This window comes from Dermochelys coriacea, chromosome 8 (assembly GCF_009764565.3).
Source record: "Dermochelys coriacea isolate rDerCor1 chromosome 8, rDerCor1.pri.v4, whole genome shotgun sequence".
NCBI lineage: Eukaryota > Metazoa > Chordata > Testudines > Dermochelyidae > Dermochelys > Dermochelys coriacea.
Window position 1 is genome coordinate 97,048,247 of NC_050075.1, and position 20,153 is coordinate 97,068,399.

The 20,153-nt window shown below is 44.1% G+C and overlaps 1 protein-coding gene and 1 long non-coding RNA gene across 3 annotated transcripts in view; one reads left to right on the forward strand and one right to left on the reverse strand.

Annotated features, from left to right (window-relative positions):
* Window positions 1-3,961: 3,961 nt before the first annotated feature.
* LOC119860043 lies at window positions 3,962-18,240 on the reverse strand. Its single transcript, XR_005294413.2, has 3 exons — window positions 18,110-18,240; window positions 13,712-13,817; window positions 3,962-4,143 (listed from the first exon to the last, which is right to left on the reverse strand). It is a non-coding gene; the product is annotated as an uncharacterized LOC119860043 (long non-coding RNA).
* LRP8 (LDL receptor related protein 8) overlaps window positions 18,234-20,153 on the forward strand; it is a 277,677-nt gene continuing 275,757 nt past the window's right edge. Inside the window, exons 1-2 of one of the 2 annotated variants that reach the window (XM_038413161.2) lie at window positions 18,234-18,456; window positions 19,374-19,493. In XM_038413161.2, coding sequence (XP_038269089.1) covers window positions 18,261-18,456; window positions 19,374-19,493 — 316 coding nt within the window. In that variant the 5' untranslated portion in view covers window positions 18,234-18,260. The remainder of the gene's footprint in view (window positions 18,457-19,373; window positions 19,494-20,153) is intronic. The other variant, XM_038413159.2, reaches the window with a different exon arrangement.

The following is a 20,153-nucleotide window of genomic DNA, read 5'->3' on the forward strand; positions in this document are numbered from 1 at the left end:
CACCCCTAAGTTCCTGACAGCCAGCCCTAAGAAACATCTCCTTATTCAGTTGTCTTCTTCTTGAAGAATTCTTGTTTTCCTCATATGTAATTCACAAGAAGGTTAAGGTTGATACCTGCTTCTCAATTTAAAAAAAAAAGTTTTCCTTTTTTTTCAACATATTTTAATACTGTGTCTTCTGAAAATCTGGTATTTTAGAGAATTTCCAGGTAACCAGGTGCTGCTCAGAGAGATGTAGCCTAAACTTTTTAATGATCTTATGTGTGGAGACTATTAACTGGTGCATGTAGGAGTAAAAAGTTGTGATATTTCAATGGCAATTCATACATCTCTTAGCAAAAACAAACACAAAAAATAGTGCTGTTATATTATGATGGATGAGGCTGATAGCACCCATCTTTACTATTAAGGTTGCTCGATACTTCTGAGCATAAGATCCTGTTTTCAGTTACTTATAACTTTGCCAAACTTGAACTGTTTTGGTTGAAATCTTCCATACTCGCTGTCTGATTCAGGCTGAACTTTTCTGGGAAAATTTTAGCCAGATTTGTTCAGTCATTTCTGAGAAAGAGTTTAGGGGAAAATATGTTGTTTTGCGCAGGTTAAAAAAATTCTGTTGACCTTTTCTTTGAGAAGCTGTAGTATCCCCATGCTTCGGAGGAGGGACTTGAAATTTGGCTGGAGGTTGCCTTCATGCCTTTTGTCATCTCATTAAAATTCACCCAAATTTGGCCAAGTTATAAACCTCTGAAACATTGCAGTTTTTACATGCTCATTGGAGACTTGCTAGAGTTGGTCTATCTCTGGGTAGCAAGTATGGAGGCCGTGACTCCTCTTATTTTATACATACACTCCTAACCAAACACTGGTTAGCACTGATGAGATTGGACGATGAGTGCAATCTAAACTGAAAGAGCATTAGCCCCAGCTTGATATCTTAAGCGTAACTGTAGGAAAATATCAAAAGTGTTGGAAGAATGTAAAATGCTTTAGCGATACCGAAGTATAATTATTTGTGGTCTAGAGGCTTGGTGTCAAAAAGTATTATCTCCCCATTTGACAGATGGGGAAAGCGAGGCAGACAAATTAAGTTACTGGCCAAAGCCAAAGAAGGGGATTAGAGTCAGAGCAGAATTAACAGTCAAGTGTTTGTACCTGCTTGGCCTGTGATCCGTGCACTAGATTATCTGGGTCCCAAGTGTGTTTAGTCAACATGAGACCCTTAAATAGCAATAAGGCTGCAATTCAACTGCAGACTTGACTTTACAGCCCTTTTCAAATGTTCCGTATGGTCTTATTCAAAATCCAACATGCAGATTACTGTGCTAAGCAAAATAGGTGTAGTTTTCTTTCAAGGAAATGCTTTTAGACACCTGCATTTCTGACACCTGTATCTCCCTGGGTTACATAAGACCTGATTCATGCAAATCCGCACTTACGGGAAAAATTCCGTAAGCTAGAAATAGGAGGTTTTTTTGCATAATGGTCGGGTATACGTGTCCAACTTACACAAAATTCAAGTTATGCAAGGCATTCCGGAACTAAACGATTGCGTAAGTCGGGAAGCGTCTCTATTTGAAACATATTGTGTACTACCTTAACTATGTGCTCACGGCTAGTTAGGGGAGACCTGCCTTTCCCTTTGAGCTGACTTTGAAGCTGGATGAATTCCCAAAGATGTCTAAATGGAATGATGTGGCTTTAATTTACATCAAGAACATGACAACAATGACAATTTAAAATTTTATAAGGGTGCCAACCATGCTATTTAATTTTTTTATAAAGAGATGATGTTAAAGTCTTACATTTTTTATAAAGGAAGTGACAAAAGAGTTCTTTAAATTGCTCAGACAAGTAAATGTTTGCAGCAGGACTCTAACAGATTTCAGTGTTATAGTGAGGATGATAGGACAGGTCTCCTGTAAGAATTGTCACTCTGTAAACCATACGCACTTCTCTATAGAAAGTTCAGGTGATTGCTTGTTATTTACAGCAAAATTATACAGTACCTTTTGATTTTAAAGTTGATTTGCAAATCATGTAGAAATCATCTTGAAAAATTGATGTAATCCAAATCCATGAAATGTAATCCCACGCTTCAAGAGGAAGCAGACAGGCCTTTGCTCTCTGCGGGATTTCTCCTTGCTAAGGAAAGGTGTTGTTTTCCTATTTTAGCATTTGCTGATTTGTTTGAGATACTTAAGTGAATCCAGGTTACTTAAATCTTTTAAGAAGTAGTACAGCAATGGATTACTATTGTCATAAGGACAAATTTCACCTCCAGGTGCATGATGTGTGTGGTCCTGTATCTGTGGATTTCCTGCATAGTTAAACAATGGTAACATTTAAATCAGCCCTGAGATATCCTATAGGCCCAGACTGTGTAAACCTTACTTATCTTGAGTAGTGATTATTCATGCTATGAGCTGCATATTATAGGACTTCTAAGACACGTGTGTACTTCTCAAGGTGAGTAAGAGTTGCACATTCTAACCCATTGTTAGGGAATCTTATAATGTTATAAAATTAGAGACTCTCTGAGGGCCGTCGTCTGGTTTACAGGGATAAAACAAAAAAAAAAAAAAGGAGTACTTGTGGCACTTTAGAGACTAACAAATTTATTAGAGCATAAGCTTTCGTGAGCTACAGCTCACTTCACGAAAGCTTATGCTCTAATAAATTTGTTAGTCTCTAAGGTGCCACACAAGTACTCCTTTTCTTTTTGCGAATACAGACTAACACGGCTGCTACTCTGAAACCAGGGATAAAACAAGCACCCGAGGAAAAAAAGGCTGGGTGAAGCTTGTTCCCTGTTGTTCATTTGCCAAAGACAAGCGCTCCAAGGTGATCAGGAGAGTTCCGCAGAGAATAGTGTGTGTCTCTTGGACAGCTGAGATGCAGATCAGAACTTGCATGATCTGTAGGCAGCAGCTTTAACAGCTTATCTGGTGGAGGAACATCCCTTTGGCTGACCTGTGGGAGCAGCTGAGCTATGTCTGTCTCACCTGGAAATTACTCTTTTCTCATCTGTTATAGTAAATTATGTCCATAGTTGGATACAATCTTCATGCATGCTGAATGCAAGCCACATGAAAGCAGCATTTGAACTGGATACAAATGTATGCATGCTAAATATTAACTATATGTAAACTGGAAATAAGCTGCATGCGTGCTGAAAGTGACCTGCATGCAAGCAGCATTTAAGCTGCATGCTGGTTTGATAAGATTTGACACGTTCTCATTTCCATCATACTGCCAATCTTTAGAGAATTGCCTTTCCACTGTCCAAAAATCTGCATAAGTGCCAAGGATAGTGGACCTTGTGAGTTATAGGCCTTAATAAAAATATACACCAATCTTTTATTAAACTAAAAGCACCCAAAAATTTGGTGGAATGCTTTGGGGGTCTTTGCAGCCTCCACTAAAGTTCCCAGGGGCCTCTTCAGTGAACCAGAAATGGTATCTGGTGCAGAAAAGAGTTGTCAGGCAGTCTGTGGAATTAACTTCTAAGTTCAGCATCAAAAAACACTAAACAAATTATCAAGTGCTTAAATGTAACTGGTTGAGGTTGCAGCCTGCCTCTGTTAGACATACCTAGAAGTTTGGGTCAGTTTTCTTTTTCTTCCCCCAAGTCAGGGTCTTGCATAGATTTTTCTATCTTGGCAAATTTGTGAGAGGCTGATAGTCATATTAGACCCAAGAAGAATATAAATAATAATAGCCTCTTTGCACAGTTAATAACTTGTCTGTTTAAAAAATAGACTATGCTCCTATCTGAAACTCGACACTCAAAATTTCAGACAGGAGACCAATCTTTGTACTATTTTTCCAAAAATTTGAGTTTGGCTGCTTAGGATTTTAAGAACACAACAAAAGACAAAATTGATTGCTACAAGATTTTTTCTTCTGTGCTCATACTTGTCACTTGAGAACAGCCTTGACAAATAAAATGTGGGAAAAGATTAGTTTAGAAAAGCAGCATCTACTCACTTTGGATTATTTTGGGAAATAAAAATAGCTGAAGCACTGGGGTTTGAAACATCAGCTTCTGCACTTGTCAGACTGGATCTTTTCCAGCAGGGTATTTTTGATGGAAGTGATTGTCCATCTGGATCAATGCAGCCACCGCTCCCCGGCCTCTCTCTACAAAGGGGAGATTAGCAATTGAATGAAAATGTGTAGGGCTAGCACTAATCAAAGGAACTCTCTTTAAAACTGGAATTACTTTATCTGTATTTTCTTTTAAATGGGTGGGTGTCACATTCTGGGGTGCAGTCCAGACTAGTGTGGGGTTTTGTGACTGCCTGCTCTGCAACCTTGGGTGTCTCACACAGCTTTGCTGCTGTAGCTCCTAACCCGGACTGCTCACAAACAGCCTGCCAGAATGCAGGTCACGCCCTGAGCGTGTGTGTATGCCCGCAGTGCAACCCTGGTCTAGCAGCTCTGACCCCAGCAGCCTGTCAGCAACACACCACTCACACTCTGACTTCCACCAGCTTTGGTTGCTACTTGTAACATAATCCAAGTCCCAAATTTTCCCTAAAAACATATGTTCTGCACTGTTCCAACCATCTCTTGGACATTCAGATATTAAGATCTGTTGACCCCTGTAAAGAGTCAATATTCAACAGCTGCTACTTTAACTGGAGTTACCAAACAGCTCAGTTTAAACTCTGCACTTGATGGGTTTAGATTAAAAAATAAAACAAGTTTATTAACAAAAGAAGTTGGATTTTAAGTGAATTCAAGTACGAGAGAAAGATAGAAACAGTCACAAATACAAGTGAAAACGTATTGTAACCCTTCTGCCAGGTGGAGCCAGTAGCAACCAGGGCAGGGTTCAATGTCTAGGGGTTCCTTTCCATCGATACAACACAGAACTGACTCGAGCCTCCACCCAGTAACCTGGGAAAATTACACAGCACCCCTGGGTGCCTCTGAGAGGCAGTAGTTCCCTTCTCGCAAGCACAGAGTCTGAGTGTAGAAAAGAAACTTTTAATAAAAGGAGCGAAGTAACTCGGCATTAATTTGGGAAAACACCGCAAACAGGGTTCATAAACATAAATCATGAGCAAAAGACCCACCCCCAAGTAGGTGGGCAGAGTCCTTTTCCCCTCAGCTTCTTAAGTCCAACAACCCAAAAGTCCCTTTAACATGCCCATCCCTTCTCTGCATCCCACTCACAGTTGCTGTCCTTGGTCATTGCCGACCCAAAGTTCAGAGGTGCATCTGCAGAGTTCACCTCCCACCTTGGGTGGAGGATCTTAATATCTGAACGTCCAGATAAGGAGGCACCTTACACTACTCCACTGCTCAGGCACTTGCTTGCCGCCCCTCTCTGCAGGGCGTTGCTCTGGCCCTCTCTGCCAGCCGACCTGCTGGCCACTCGCTGCGCTGCCTGGCTGCCCTGCCAGCTATTGCTCCTCACTATCTGGCTGCCCCGTCAGCCATGGTTCCTTGCTGCCTCGCCAGCCAACTGTCAGTCACCTTCTGCTGCCACCTGCCTCTCTGCTATGACCTCTGCACATCAGTCTCTTAGGGCTTGGCTACACTTAAAAAGTTAGAGTACATTAAAGCAGCTCTGGGCACCCTAACTCCTGAGGTGTCCACACTAGCAAGGCATGTGTTGCATCTGGACTCTGCAGCTGGAGCGCTCCTGGTAATCCACCTCCATGAGAAGCATAAAGCTTGCTGCACCCAGCTGAAATTCCCGGGCATCAGTATTCACGAGCTGTTGCATTACTGTGCTGTGATTGGCCTCTGGAAACGTCCCATAATCCCCTGAAGTCAAGTGACCACATTGTTTTGAAATCGGCTGCAGGCATGCAGATAACCCCTTTCAAAGCTCCGTTTCTGAGAGCCAGCATGCTTATGTACTCCAGGACAAAGCATACCATTAGTGTGGAATGCTGCTGTTGTGAGTGTGTGTGTGGGGGGGAGGAGGGTCTGCTGCTGTCTGAACTTACAAGACAGCATGCTGACACACTCTTAGCCCCCCAAAACACACTGTCTCTCCCCCCATATACACACAACACACTCCCTGTCACACTCCACCCTCTCCCATTTGAAAAGCATGTTGGAGCCACTTGCACACTGGGATAGCTACCACAATGCACTGCTCTTTGTGGTGTTGCAAGAGCTGCTAATGTGGCCATGCCAATGTGCTTGCAGCTGAGAGCGTAAACACACGGCAGCGTTTTCCCTGCTGTGGTCTCCGAAGGCTGGTTTAGCTCCCAGTGCTCTACATCTGCAAGTGTAGCCAAGCCCTCAGTAATTTTCACTTTTTGCAGAAACACTGCCCTATCTCAAGTGATTTCAGCTCTGATTGAGCATTTAAAATAACAAAGAGGCTCCTAATGAAGACTATTTAGCCCTTTCTTTGAACAGTGCGGGGGAGGGGGGCAGGAACAGGTTAAACCAGTCCAGGAAACTGGGACACCTGTTCCCACCCCTCTTACTTCCACAGGGCTTTGGCATTCGAGCCCCTGGCTTAACGAGGTCTTTTCAGCTGAGGGTGACCCCCCTCATTTGGGACAGGTTAAGCACAGTTCTGCTCCTCTTAATTCACAATAATGCCAGCATTTGTAACAGCATTTCACTACCTCTTCATTCTGTACTAAGGTGATTTATAACCCAGCACCAGCCAAAGTTGATCACTTTGAGCAACACACCGCTCTATCTGCTGAATGCATCCGATGAAGTGAGCTGTAGCTCACGAAAGCTTATGCTCAGATAAATTTGTTAGTCTCTAAGGTGCCACAAGTACTCCTTTTCTTTAAGCAGAGTAAGGTGTTCATGTAAATACAATTTTCTCTTGAAGTCTCTCCCCCTCCCAGTTAGCTGTCAGGGACAGCAGACCCTGCTTACAGTATCTAAAAGTCTTAGACTTAATGTGGCAAATTTTGGTTCAGGGCTTTGTTTAAGATGGCCTTTCTCACCCCCCAGTCTTCCAGCAAGATGGTGACTGACTTTTCCTTGCTCAAGATCTCGCCCAGAGGCCCAAAGGTGCTGGTGCCTTTGTCTTCTTAGGTGAAAGAAAGAGAACTTGGGGGTTTCTGCCTCCTTTTATAGTCCAGTGAACCTTTGAAGTGGATTCTTCTGAAGATTGCCCTTCGAATCAAAGTTTTTTCAGTGAGGTAGGTGACATGGAGTCTGGTAATGAAGGAGGCTCCATTCTCTCTCTCCTTAGCTGAGTTTGCTGAAATGGAAATTTGCTCTATCTCCTGCCATCTCCTCTCCCTGCTGTGTGGAGGCCCCTGTTTACTACTTTTATGTAAATTGAGGCAAACATCCATTCCTTTGTTTAGGATAGAGCTGTTCAACAATTTTTTGCCTAGGCAGGGCTGTGTGGTTTTTAACATATGCTAATAACATCATACAGGGGGTTTTCATAATTTTACATATAATGTTGTTACATACATTTCACCATGATATTATTGATGAGCGAGTTATTAGCTTTCAAATGATACCTTACCAGGCATATTTTGTACAAAGATTATTACAGTGATGTGTAGGGTGTGAATATGGGGTGCTGTTGGTGACAGTGGGGAAACTGACAGTAGATAAAATGCAATTTTGAGTGAGGTTTGATGGCTGGGAATCAAAAATGTGGGTGGCTGACTAAGTGAAACTGCATATCCATGCCAGTTATATCTGGCTAAGGCTCTATGTCAAAATTGGTCCAGTTCTCATCATTCTTTCAGGACTCTTAGAATAGTAGAATAAATGAAAGAATGAGACCCAGAAGAGAATTTACAGTTCCTGATTGTCAAATGATTAACAAAAGGCTTAAATTCTTGTTATGTTACTCTATTGTTACATGGCAAGATAAAGAACGGGGATGAATTCTGTACTGACTTACATCTGTGCATTCACTGACTTCAGAGTGCTCATAAATTAGTGCAAAATTCACTAGAATTCTTCAAAAGAAGAGATTTTAAAGCCAATTTAAAACCCAACAGCCAAAACAAAAAAACAGATTCCACCAGAAACCAAAACCCAACCTCCTTCTTCTCCCTCCCGACTTCTATAACACACAGCCAAATTGTGATCTCAGTTACCCTGGTTTAAATCTGGAGTAACTCCAATGATTTAAATAAAACTACTCTAGATTTACACCACAGTAAATGAGATTACAATCTAGCCCAATAGCCTAGTTATCAGTCCTCAGTAGCACTAGTATTTGCTCACTTGCCCTTTTAAATTGGACCATTTTATCTTCACTTTATCTGTTTCAGGGGTGTATTTGAGAAAATGTACAAATTGGTTAAGGAGCTGTGTTTCTATGGTTGTGTCTTCACTAGCAACTGGCAGCACTTTAATGTGGCTGTGCAGTCGTGGCACCAGAGCTGGGAGAGTGTAAAAAAACCACTCCCATGCAGGGAGTAGCTCCCGGCGTTGGTGCACTGTCTACACTGCTACTTTACAGTGCTGAAATTTGCAATGCTCAGGGGGGTGTTTTTTCACAACCCTGATCGAGTAAGTTGCAGTGCTGTAAAGTGGCAGTGTAGACAAGGCATATCTGTGTGAGATGGCAGAATGACTCACTGTGTTAACATTTTACCTCTGAAGTCCTGGATTAGCATGTTACTCTCCATGTATTCCCAGTGCACAAATGCCAGTTTATGCTTGAGAGGCTTTAGCATTTTTGGGTGAACCTATGAAACAATTCCACACCCCACAAAGTAATAGACTCCTGTCGACCACTATGCACAAGGCTGCCTGAAGATTTGGGGGAGGATTAGGAGTGATTTTTTTTACCTCCTCCCAAGCTCTTTGATCTTTACATAGAAGGACAAGTGTGGGGCAGGGAGAGATGTTGGGTGCCATACAGCATCTCTCTGCAGAAGTGGAGCCCAGCTGCTTGTGGTTGAGTCTAGGAACAGTTGCCAACATTTAAAAAATTTTTTTTTCACCTTTAGAGTGTGTTATGTGCTTTGTGTTGAATTTCGGCTCTTTATACTGAGAGCAGAATTTTACCCAATGTTTGTAAATCCAGAATAAATGCATTGTTGAATGGAGTTATTTTGGTATACTCCAGTGTAGCTGACAGCAGAACTGTAATTAATTATAATAAATACTTGTATGCCTAATAGGAGAGTTTTATTCCCATTTTTACAGATGTGGAAATTAATGCAGAAAGGTTAAATGTCTTGACTAAGGAATCAATCCAGTTGCCACTGAAGCAAATGGAAAAACTCCCAGTGACTTCATTGGGAAATCGGGTTGGACCTGAAGGCCACAGAGGAATCTGTGCCCCAGCTGGTATTAGAGTGCAGGATTCTTTTGACCTCAATTCTGTGCCTGATCCTCTAAACTAGGATTCTACTAATATTACTGAGCTATTCTACCATAATGTGGCCAGAGTCCTCATTGACTGTTCAGCATAGGAAGTCTGCATAGCTGGGTGGCAACATTCAGCAGGCCTTGTACCATCAGCAGAAGCCCCTTTGGCATTTTCCTTAACAGCTACATATTGGCCTGGTGTCCTGTACTTCCCTCTGCCCAAGAATTGAGGGACCTATTTCACAAAGACCAGCCTTGGGATGGGTAACTGTAGGGGGATATCAATAACCAGTCATCTTTAGGAATAATAACAGTGACCAATGTTCAACACTAGTGATTGGCTTATATTTTCCAAGTTGAATTCAGAAGAAAAAGGGCTAGAAACTTGCGGAAAAAAACTAATTCTGAGATTAGACTTGACATTCTGAGGTCCTCAAAACTGAGAGGTGGTGTAGACAATAGCAGGGGTACTGCAGTTAAGGACTGAAGTGCTGTAGGAGAGTCCAGGGATAGAATGATACAAGTGTGATGGATCAGGAGTGTGGTGCCTTGGCAGAGCTGTGTGGGCAGGGCCGGCCTTAGGGGTTGACCACCTGGAAAACCACCCAGGGGCACCATGGACAAGTGGGAGCCATGCGGCAGTGCAGAGGTGTGCGCTGCTGGTGTAGAGTCAGAAACTGCTCCAGGCTGGCAGGGGAGTGCCGTGTTGGGGAAGGCCACCCAGAGTTCTCCCTGCTTCCCCCTGGCAGAGGAACTGAGGGGTAGGGGGGAAGCGAGCTGTGACACACAGATATTGCTCCCCTCCCCAACGTTCCTCCCTGCCCCCCAAGGGGGCTGTAGGGAGGGAAGTGAGAAGCAACACCAAGTGCTCTATGCATCCAGATCACTTTCCCCATCTATGCTGCTGTTCTCCCGTCCTCCCCTGATGCAGCCCGGGTGGGGGAAAGTGACCTGGATGCAGGGAGACCTGATGTCGCTCCTCAATCCCGCCCCTCCCTAGGGGGCGTTTGAAGGGGGGAGTGAGCAGCAATGCCAGCTGCTCCGTGCATCCAGGTCAGTTTCTGCATGTGGGCGCAGGAGGGGACGGTGCAGGGGTTAGGGGCAAAGGGCAGGGATTGGGGTACAGGAGGGGGGTGCTGAGATTGGCGCAAAGGGGGCACAGTGCAGGAGTTAGGAGTGTAGGAGGGGGTGAAAGGGGCACAATGCAGGGGGTGGTGAGCCTGAGGCACCCTCAGAGGCAATGGCCAATGGGGGGCACCTATGGGGGCCAGGAGCATTGGGGGGGTCACCACACCCATGAGGGCTGGGGCGCCAAAATAAAAGCTCACCCGTTTTCCATAAGGCCGGCCCTGTGTGTGGGTATCCTGGGACAGAACCAGCAGAGGTGCGGCAAACCAGGAGCTGGATGTATTGGCAGTTGTGTGGGGATGGCTAATGCTACATGCTTTCACTTGTCAGGCTTGATACATTTAAATTAGCCTCTCTCTTTCAAGAATGCTAAATTTGCTCACAGGTTTTAGCAAGAAAAAACTAAAAATAAAAAGGTGTTGTGAAGTGAAACTTGTTTGTGTGCAGGGGTGGGATGTTACATGCAGTATTTCTGAAAATGATGTCTTTAGGACATGTTACTCTGGGATATATCCATCACTTACTGACTTATTATGTGATATGACAAAATGCCAAAGGGTCTGATGCATCAAGCACCATGGTTGCAACATGATGTAACAGGCAGGAGATATGAAAGGACATGATTTTCTGAAAACTGTGTTTAAAGGAATGATTGCTCTGAGAGTGTGCACACAGACAAATCTGTAGATGCTATACATGAAGAAAATGGGGTCAGCTCTTTTCTTTTGAAATATTTGCAGTAGAATTTCTTAGCTTTGAAGAAACAAGTGTTTCTTAACTCCTGAAAGCAGTAGATAATTCTTCTGAACAGCATTGAGCTAGATTCTCATCCTGCTTACATTGAGATAAATTGGGATTATCCCCATTGACATACTCCATCGGTACTTCCATTGATTTAAATGGTATCATTTGCAGAGAAGGAACTAATCAAAGTAAGGAAGTGTGGCAGAATCAGGCCCAAAGTATGTGAAATCAGAATAGGGCTCTGTGTCTCCTATTATAGAATGATTAACTTTTTAAAAAAATTTGGAAGGATTTTTAAAAATGAATTTGATTTATTCTCTTTGAGAGATTAATTATTCATTTCGGACACAGCAAATTTTTGGGGTATGTGCAATGCTGCATCCATTTTCTGGTGATTTAGCAATTGACAGTGATGAGAGCAAAGAAACTAACATGCTACCTTGAAAAATATTATTAAAGACAAGCTAATAAACCAAATGAGGAAGCAGGAAGAACAGCCTTCTGAATCAGACATTGAAAATTTGCTTTTTAATGAGTCATCTCTTTTTTAAAAAGTAGCAATCTTGTCAAGCATCTATCAGAGTTTATCTTTCCTTATTGAGGGAATGTGAATTAAGCTACGTAGGTTCTGTATGCCATTTAGAACTGAGTCTATGACTTCTCCCTATCTTGAAAGCAGGACTGTATTTAAAGTTTTCTGACATTGTGTAAAAACCTTATCAATATTACAAGAACCATTCCATGCAGATATTGTTCTAAATTCTCATTTTGGGACTCTTTTCTCCTGGGTGGTGTTAATACTTTAAAAAAGTTATGGCCCTAGTCTCTCAGGGTGCTTAGAGCCTCCTCATAGGACCAGTGGAGTCGAGGGAGCTCAGCACCTCACAGAATTGGGCCTTATTGCTCTGATCCTGCAGAGATTTATACACATGAATAAGTCTTTGCAGAACTGGGGCCTATATGAATAGTTCACGTGAGGGAATGGAACATACCCTGAATGTGTAACTTGCACACAAATATAAAAAAAATTCAGCATCAATGCTTCTATTCTATCCCTTTTCTTGTGCATAAGCACTTCAGGAACATAAGAGCAGTAAGTGGTCTAACATACTCCATCTGCTGTTCTGCAGCACCTGGGTGTTACCAGCACAGAGGCACTAAAGAATTAAGTGGTAACTTTCAAGTGCCATTGTCAATTTACAAATCGTGTTGTAATTAGCAAATTTATTTACCTATGTTATTAACAACACTATAGATTGTTAAAGGGAAACAATTTTAAAAATTCCAGTGTACTTATCACTAACTGTGCTCTTGGTTTACTTTTTGCATTTCTTTCAGCTTTCACTGATTCAACACTGTAACATGGCAGAAAGCGGGCTGGCCCCTTGGCAGTACTCCTCAGACATGCAGAAGACTTGGATTTGAAATCTACTCCTGATTTCTCCCCCTCCCTACAAGGGTCAAGTCTAACTCTCATTAAAATTAACTGAAAAGATTTCTATTGACTGCAGTGAGAGGTGGATTGGGCCCTAAAGCCATAGCATCTGGAAGTACCATGTAGGTAGTGTGGGCAACCTTGAGGTGGGGATGGAAGGTAAAAACCTTCTTGTAACTTAAAAGTCTCTTCCAGCTGAACAAGAAGTGTCCACAAAGTCTAAGGCAGCCCTGTCTTGTTCTTCTCCTTATCTGAAAGATTGTTGGTTGTGCTATAGCAGGCCAAACTGTGGCTCGTGAGCTGCGTGTAGCTCTTTTATAGTTAATGTGCGGTTCGTGGAGCCCCCCACGCACTTCCCCCATTCTCCACCTACCAGACTCGGGAGCTTGGGACCTCTACCTTGCAGCAGGGTGGTGGAGTAGGGACTTCTGCTCGGTGGGGAGGGGAGGTCTTGGGGCTTCAGCCCTGTGGGGCGCACCTGCCGGGACTCGGGGCTTCAGCAGGAGCAGGGCTGAAGACCCAAGATCCATAAGGCACCTTACACAGGGCTGATGCCCTGAGCCCCAGCCCTGGCTCTTGAACTTGTGAAGATTCTGAGGATGCAGCTCAGAGGGTCAGTAAGTTTGACCACCCCTGTGATATAAGGACTCCAGAGTGAGAGAAATGAAGTGGGGGAAGGTTAATTTGAAGCCATCTAGGGAAATATGGTGAGCAGTGTAGTATTCTCAAGGAAGAAGGGAGCCTCAGGTTTCAGTGAATTGCTTTTGATAAACTATTGGAACATATTAGATGGAACTGGATTTAGTTTCTCACTTAGTCCCCAAACTATCAGTTTCCTTATCTCCCTCTAGCCTAGTTCCTCTTGCCTTTGCACTTCCTGTGATATACTTTGGGTGTCCATGAGATGGCAGTCCACGACATGGCACAGGTAACCCCTATGTCTGGGGCCTGCCCAGGAGAGGCCAGGGGCATTTTGTGGGCCAGGTGATACCAAAGCAAACTGTTGGGGTAGAGGATTAACTGTTGACAGCATTTTTCTTTGTCTCTTTTAAAGGATGCCATTTCGGCAAAATTATGTTTAAAAAAAACAAACAAACAACCAAAAAACCACACACATACCAAAAGTCAAATTTATCAGTTTCTGGACCTTTTTTCCCCTCTCGCTTATGCTCTTTCTTCACCAGTGTAGGTCCTCTGTCTTTACTGGAGTTACCTCTGATGTACACTATTTTGAGAGAGAGAGAGAGAGAGAGAGAGAGAGGAATGAGACCAGGATTTGTAAAACTATCGTAAATCTGTATTTTGACACATTTTTTTAAAAGAGAGGTTTGACCTGATGGATTATATAGCTCAAAGCAAATGAGGCATTTATTATAATGTCACAGCAATCCCACCAGCACAAATGTACACTATATTTGCATTCTAAAAATTAAGAAATATTTGTTGAATAATTGTTAATACATGAATGCATCCGATGAAGTGAGCTGTAGCTCATGAAAGCTTATGCTCAAATAAATTTGTTAGTCTCTAAGGTGCCACAAGTCCTCCTTTTCTTTTTGCGAATACAGACCAACAGGGCTGCTACTCTGAAACCTGTTAATACATTGCAAGCTGTCACTGAAGTAATTAGCTATTTTCCTCTTCATGTTATTCAAACACATTAGTCACTCCATTGACTATTAGCTTGCAAATTTTCTGTTTAAAGAAGCAAATGCATTTTTAATTATGGACCCAGTTTGAAGTCACTGAAACTTTTGCCTGCGTGAGAAGTGCAGGATTAGTCCTCATTTAAGGATTTTTTTTTAAATGTCTGAAGTGGGAAACCTTTACAACTTTGTTACATCGGTTTAATATTTTGAAGTGGACTGCAATTTCTTCAAAATTGTTTAAAAAAATCAGTCCAAGACTTAAGATCTTGATGTCTAACAGTTTTAACCCTAGGTTTCAGAGTAGCAGCCGTGTAAGTCTGTATTCGCAAAAAGAAAAGGAGTACTTGTGGCACCTTAGAGACTAACAAATTTATTTGAGCATAAGCTTTCGTGAGCTACAGCTCACTTCATCGGATGCATTTGGTGGAAAATACCGAGGGGAGATTGATATACACACACAGAGAACATGAAACAATGGGTTTTATCATACACACTGTAAGGAGAAAGAAAAGGAGTACTTGTGGCACCTTAGAGACTAACAAATGTAAGTCTCTGTAAGGAGAGTGATCACTTAAGATAAGCTATCACCAGCGGGGAGGGGGGGAAGGAGGAAAACCTTTCATGGTGACAAGCAAGGTAGGCTATTTCCAGCAGTTAACAAGAATATCTGATTTATAATGCTCTAATAAATTTGTTAGTCTCTAAGGTGCCACAAGTACTCCTTTTCTTTTTGCGAATACAGACTAACACGGCTGCTACTCTGAAAAGAATATCTGAGGAAGAGTGGGGGGTGGGGTGGGAGGGAGAAATACCATGGGGAAATAGTTTTACTTTGTGTAATGACTCATCCATTCCCAGTCTCTATTCAAGCCTAAGTTAATTGTATCCAGTTTGCAAATTAATTCCAATTCAGCAGTCTCTCGTTGGAGTCTGTTTTTGAAGCTTTTTTGTTGAAGTATAGCCACTCTTAGGTCTGTGATCGAGTGACCAGAGAGATTGAAGTGTTCTCCAACTGGTTTTTGAATGTTATAATTCTTGACGTCTGATTTGTGTCCATTTATTCTTTTATGTAGAGACTGTCCAGTTTGGCCAATGTACATGGCAGAGGGGCATTGCTGGCACATGATGGCATATTTCACATTGGTAGATGCGCAGGTGAACGAGCCTCTGATAGGATGGCTGATGTGATTAGGCCCTATGATGGTGTCCCCTGAATAGATATGTAGACAGAGTTGGCAACGGGCTTTGTTGCAAGGATAGGTTCCTGGGTTAGTGGTTCTGTTGTGTGGTGTGTGGTTGCTGGTGAGTATTTGCTTCAGATCCGTAAGCAAGGACTGGCCTGTCTCCCAAGATCTGTGAGAGTGATGGGTCGTCCTTCAGGATAGGTTGTAGATCCTTGATGATGCGTTGGAGAGGTTTTAGTTGGGGGCTGAAGGTGATGGCTAGTGGCGTTCTGTTATTTTCTTTGTTGGGCCTGTCCTGTAGTAGGTGACTTCTGGGTACTCTTCTGGCTCTGTCAATCTGTTTCTTCACTTCAGCAGGTGGGTATTGTAGTTGTAGGAATGCATGATAGAGATTTTTTAGGTGTTTGTCTCTGTCTGAGGGGTTGGAGCAAATGCGGTTATATCATAGAGCTTGGCTGTAGACAATGGATCATGTGGTGTGATCTGGATGAAAGCTAGAGGCATGTAGGTAGGAATAGCGGTCAGTAGGTTTCCAATATAGGGTGGTGTTTATGTGACCATTACCGCAAGAACTCTATCATGCATTCCTACAACTACAATACCGTACAGTACATTGGTCAAACTGGACAGTCTCTACGTAAAAGAATGAATGGACACTAATCAGACGTCAAGGATTATAACATTCAAAAACCAGTTGGAGAACACTTCAATCTCTCTGGTCACTCGATTACAGACCTGAGAGTGGCTATCCTTCAACAAAAAAGCTTCAGAAACAGACTCTAACTAGAGACTGCTGAATTGGAATTAATTTGCAAACTGGATACAATTAACTTAGGCTTGAATAGAGACTGGGAATGGATGAGTTATTACACAAAGTAAAAGTATTTCCCCATGTTGTTTCTCCCCCCCACTGTTCCTCAGATATTCTTGTTAACTGCTGGAAATAGCCTACCTTGCTTGTCACCATGAAAGGTTTTCCTCCTCCCCCCCGCTGGTGATAGCTTATCTTAAGTGATCACTCTCCTTACAGTGTGTATGATAAAACCCATTGTTTCATGTTCTCTGTGTGTGTATATCAATCTCCCCTCTGTATTTTCCACCAAATGCATCCGATGAAGTGAGCTGTAGCTCACGAAAGCTTATGCTCTAATAAATTTGTTAGTCTCTAAGGTGCCACAAGTACTCCTTTTCTTTTAGTTTTAACCCTGTTGTTAATTGTTAAAACTCTTACTATTCCCTGAAAAACATCATTGACAATAAGAGTACTGAAATGACCTTAACTCTAGTAGTGTGAATAGCACTGCAATGCTAATTTAGCACAATCAAATATTTATGATTACAGTAGAGCCCAGAGGCTGTGATCAGGATCGGGGGCCCTCTGTACAGAGATGTAGACCTGGTCCCTATGCCATAGAGTTTATACACTTGTTTTCATTCCATTTGCTGAACAAACTGTATTGGCATGTGGAATAACACAGATTACCTTTCCATTAGAAAGGAGATTACCACCTCTGGAATGTTTTAGTTTCTTGTCTTTATAATTTGACTACAATAAAGTGCAGAAGTTTATGTGAGTAGGATAGTCAGGAAATCCCTGTTTTACAAGAAAGTTAAATAATGAAGAAAACACCCAGTAGGAAAACAGTAAGTCAGTTACACAAAGACATTACAACAGCAGGTGTTTGTTTCATTTACTTAATAAAATTAAGATCATGGGCCAGATCTTCACTGTGAATCAGCATATCTACAGATTTAAATCAACTGAGGATGTGGCCCTATATTATAGAAGTGTGTTATTTGCATTTAATGTATTATATACAAGATTTCAGAAACAGAAATATTACACTTAATTTACTGTGCAACTTGTCTCTGAGGTCTCTAACATAGGAAAGAAGATGTCAAACACCAGTATGTTGCCTACAGTTTGTTTTCTGAAGGGCAATGGCTAAATTCAACCTTGATTTATAGCATGCAATGCTGTTAAATTAGGGCAGAATTTGGTCCCTTGTGTGTAGCTTTTAAACAGAAAATTTTGTGGCAAAATTTAAACCCTCTGTAAAATCAGTGTAACACCATTGACTTTAGTGGGGGTCACTCCATATTTGTTTATTATTTTATATACCAGGAACAAAGACATATTATCTTACCTCTGAGCTAGGTGATAGTTATTGTATTTATTAGTATCCCAAAGGCAATCAAATAATATGGGCTAAATTCTGCTCTCAGCTACACTGGTGCAAGGCTGGTCAGTGGAGCTGTATGGTAGAAATGAGAACAGACATTGGCCTTCCACCTCTGTTCCCCTCAAATAAACAGAATTTTTAGTTGGTCTGAAAATAATCTCTTTTTACTGCTGCAGCATTTTCTTTTGCAGTCTGCTGGTTGCTTAATATTCCATTTATTAATTTTACAGGTGAGGAAACGGAGGCCTTGTCCAATTAAAGAAATGATGGAATGGAGACTATTTTTAGCTGCCATTGGGAATGGAGATTTGCTTTGCCCTTCTGCCAGCCTGAGTAATATCAAATGAAAGTCCAACATTATCTGCGGTGTGGTACCCTGCCCCCTACGCCTGCTCATCTCAACAATGCACTTGCTTTTCCAGGAGTGGGATCAGGACAGCAAAGCAAAACCATCCACGCTTCAGGAAAAAAAAAAAAAAAAAAACGGGGGGAAGAAACTACCTTCTCCGGCAGCATTGCTCCGTCTTTCTCTCAGTATTGCTCATCCCCACGTGGCACCTGGTCTCTCTCAGTGCGCAGATTGGGCACGCACAGGTCTGGAGTGCACAGCCAGCCAGCCCGCCCACCAGGAACGTCAGCGACTCGAGTTTCAATGCACACACGCTGGAGGAGGCAAGCAGGGCAGCCGCCGACAGTAAACGCTCCGTTAGCGAAGGCAGTAAGCCCGGCTGTATGCACTCAGCACTCAAGGCATTATCGTACGGAAGGAGAGAGCGCAATGTGCCTCGCAGCACTAACCCGCCTGCTGCTCTTCCAGCTGCTGCTGATCAAGCTGCACACTGGCAAAGGTGGGTCGGGATCTCCGTGTCCATGTGCGCGCGCGCGCGTAGGGGGGGTAACCCCACAGCATCAAGGGGAGCGGAGCAAGTGCAAGCCCGGCATTTGCCTGGGTCTCTCGCTCTCCCTTTTGAATACTGGTTGCATGCGCTGGGGGGGGGGGTTCCTGGCCGGGCCCAGGAAGCCAGTTTGCAGGGGTTCCCTTAACTTTGTTCCGTGTTATGCTGGGGGGGGGAGGCTCTCACCGATGCTAGCCGACCGGTGGTGACAGGAATTCATCTTTTAAGCTAAGGGAAGATTTGTCTGGTGACCCGTAAACCAAACCCAGGAGCCCCGCTCCCTCTCTGCAAAGGGGCAGGTCCCCATCTCAACTTCAGGTTGGGGTCAGTTTCCATTTTGTGGGGGAAGGAAAATATTTAGATAAAGCAACCAACGGAGAAGCTGACAATGGTTCCCCGGCATGCGATTTGCCTTTTGCACTGACAATGAATCGCCTCTAGGTCGTTGGTGCTTTTACTTTGGCATTTCCTTATCCTTCCCTCCAACCTCCTTTTGCCTTTCAATCAATGCCAGGTTATTTCCCATAGTGAGTGAATTAGATGCTTGGTGTGTGCACACTGCAGCTTTCCAAACGGGGGATATATTTAGCCGGGGAGAAGGGGATTATTGTAACCTACTTTAAGGAGAGGCGCATTGTCCTTTTGTTATTAAACACATGCCTCCCCCCATGCAAAACAGCGCTCCCCCCCCCATGCAGTGTCCCTCTCCAGGGAAGCACCGTGTGTGCGGCGAGGTAGAGGCCATGACGGGAGCGTGGCCTGAACCCCCGAGCCGAGACGATGCGGCCTGCAAAGCATGCCCTGGGCTGGGGTGGGCACGGACGGGAATCGCGCTCGAGCCCGCGCGGCTCTGCCTCTGCTGCCCGCAGGCGCCGCCGAGGAGTGCGAGGAGGATCAGTTCCAGTGCCGCAACGAGCGCTGCATCCCCGCCGTCTGGAAATGCGACGAGGATGACGATTGCTCGGACAACAGCGACGAGGCGGATTGCCGTGAGTACCCGAGCCGCGCTCCCGGCTGCACCCGCCGCTCGCGGGCCGGGGGGCAGTCTGCGCTCGGCGGCGGTGCCGGGTTGGCAGCGGGGAGGGTCGGCTGTGCTGGGCGGGGCGCGGTGCAGAGGCGGGCCGGAGCAAGCTCGTGTCTTCTGCTGGGGCTGCCTGCCTCGGCTGCCGGAGCGCCGTTCATTGCACGGGGGCACCCGGCGGCGCTGGGCTCCCGGGCCGTGCGTCCCTGTGTTTGGAAAGCAGGTTCCACACCCGGGGCGTGTGTGTGTGGCCTAAAAAGCAACCCTGTCCGGAGACTCAGGGGAGCTGGCACATAGGGACCCCTCGGCACCGGGCGTAGGCGGGAGAGACGTCTCCCAGCCCTGCCGTCCCTCTCCGCACGCGTTTCCCCCTGGACCGAATCACAGCCCCAGCTGCTGCTGCTCAGAGATGGGCTTCTCCCTCTTGCAGGAAGGGGCGGATTTAGCTTCGAGCCTAGGTGAGAGCAGCGCAGCGCGTGTGTGTGTTGGGGGCGAATTATATCCATATCCCCTTGGGAACAGTCGCAGGTCCTGCCCTGCCGCTTTCCTGCTGCAAAACCTGGCCCAGAGGCAGACGATGGTACATTGTACGGGTCCATCCTGTTCTTTTTTGAATGGAGCTGTCGCT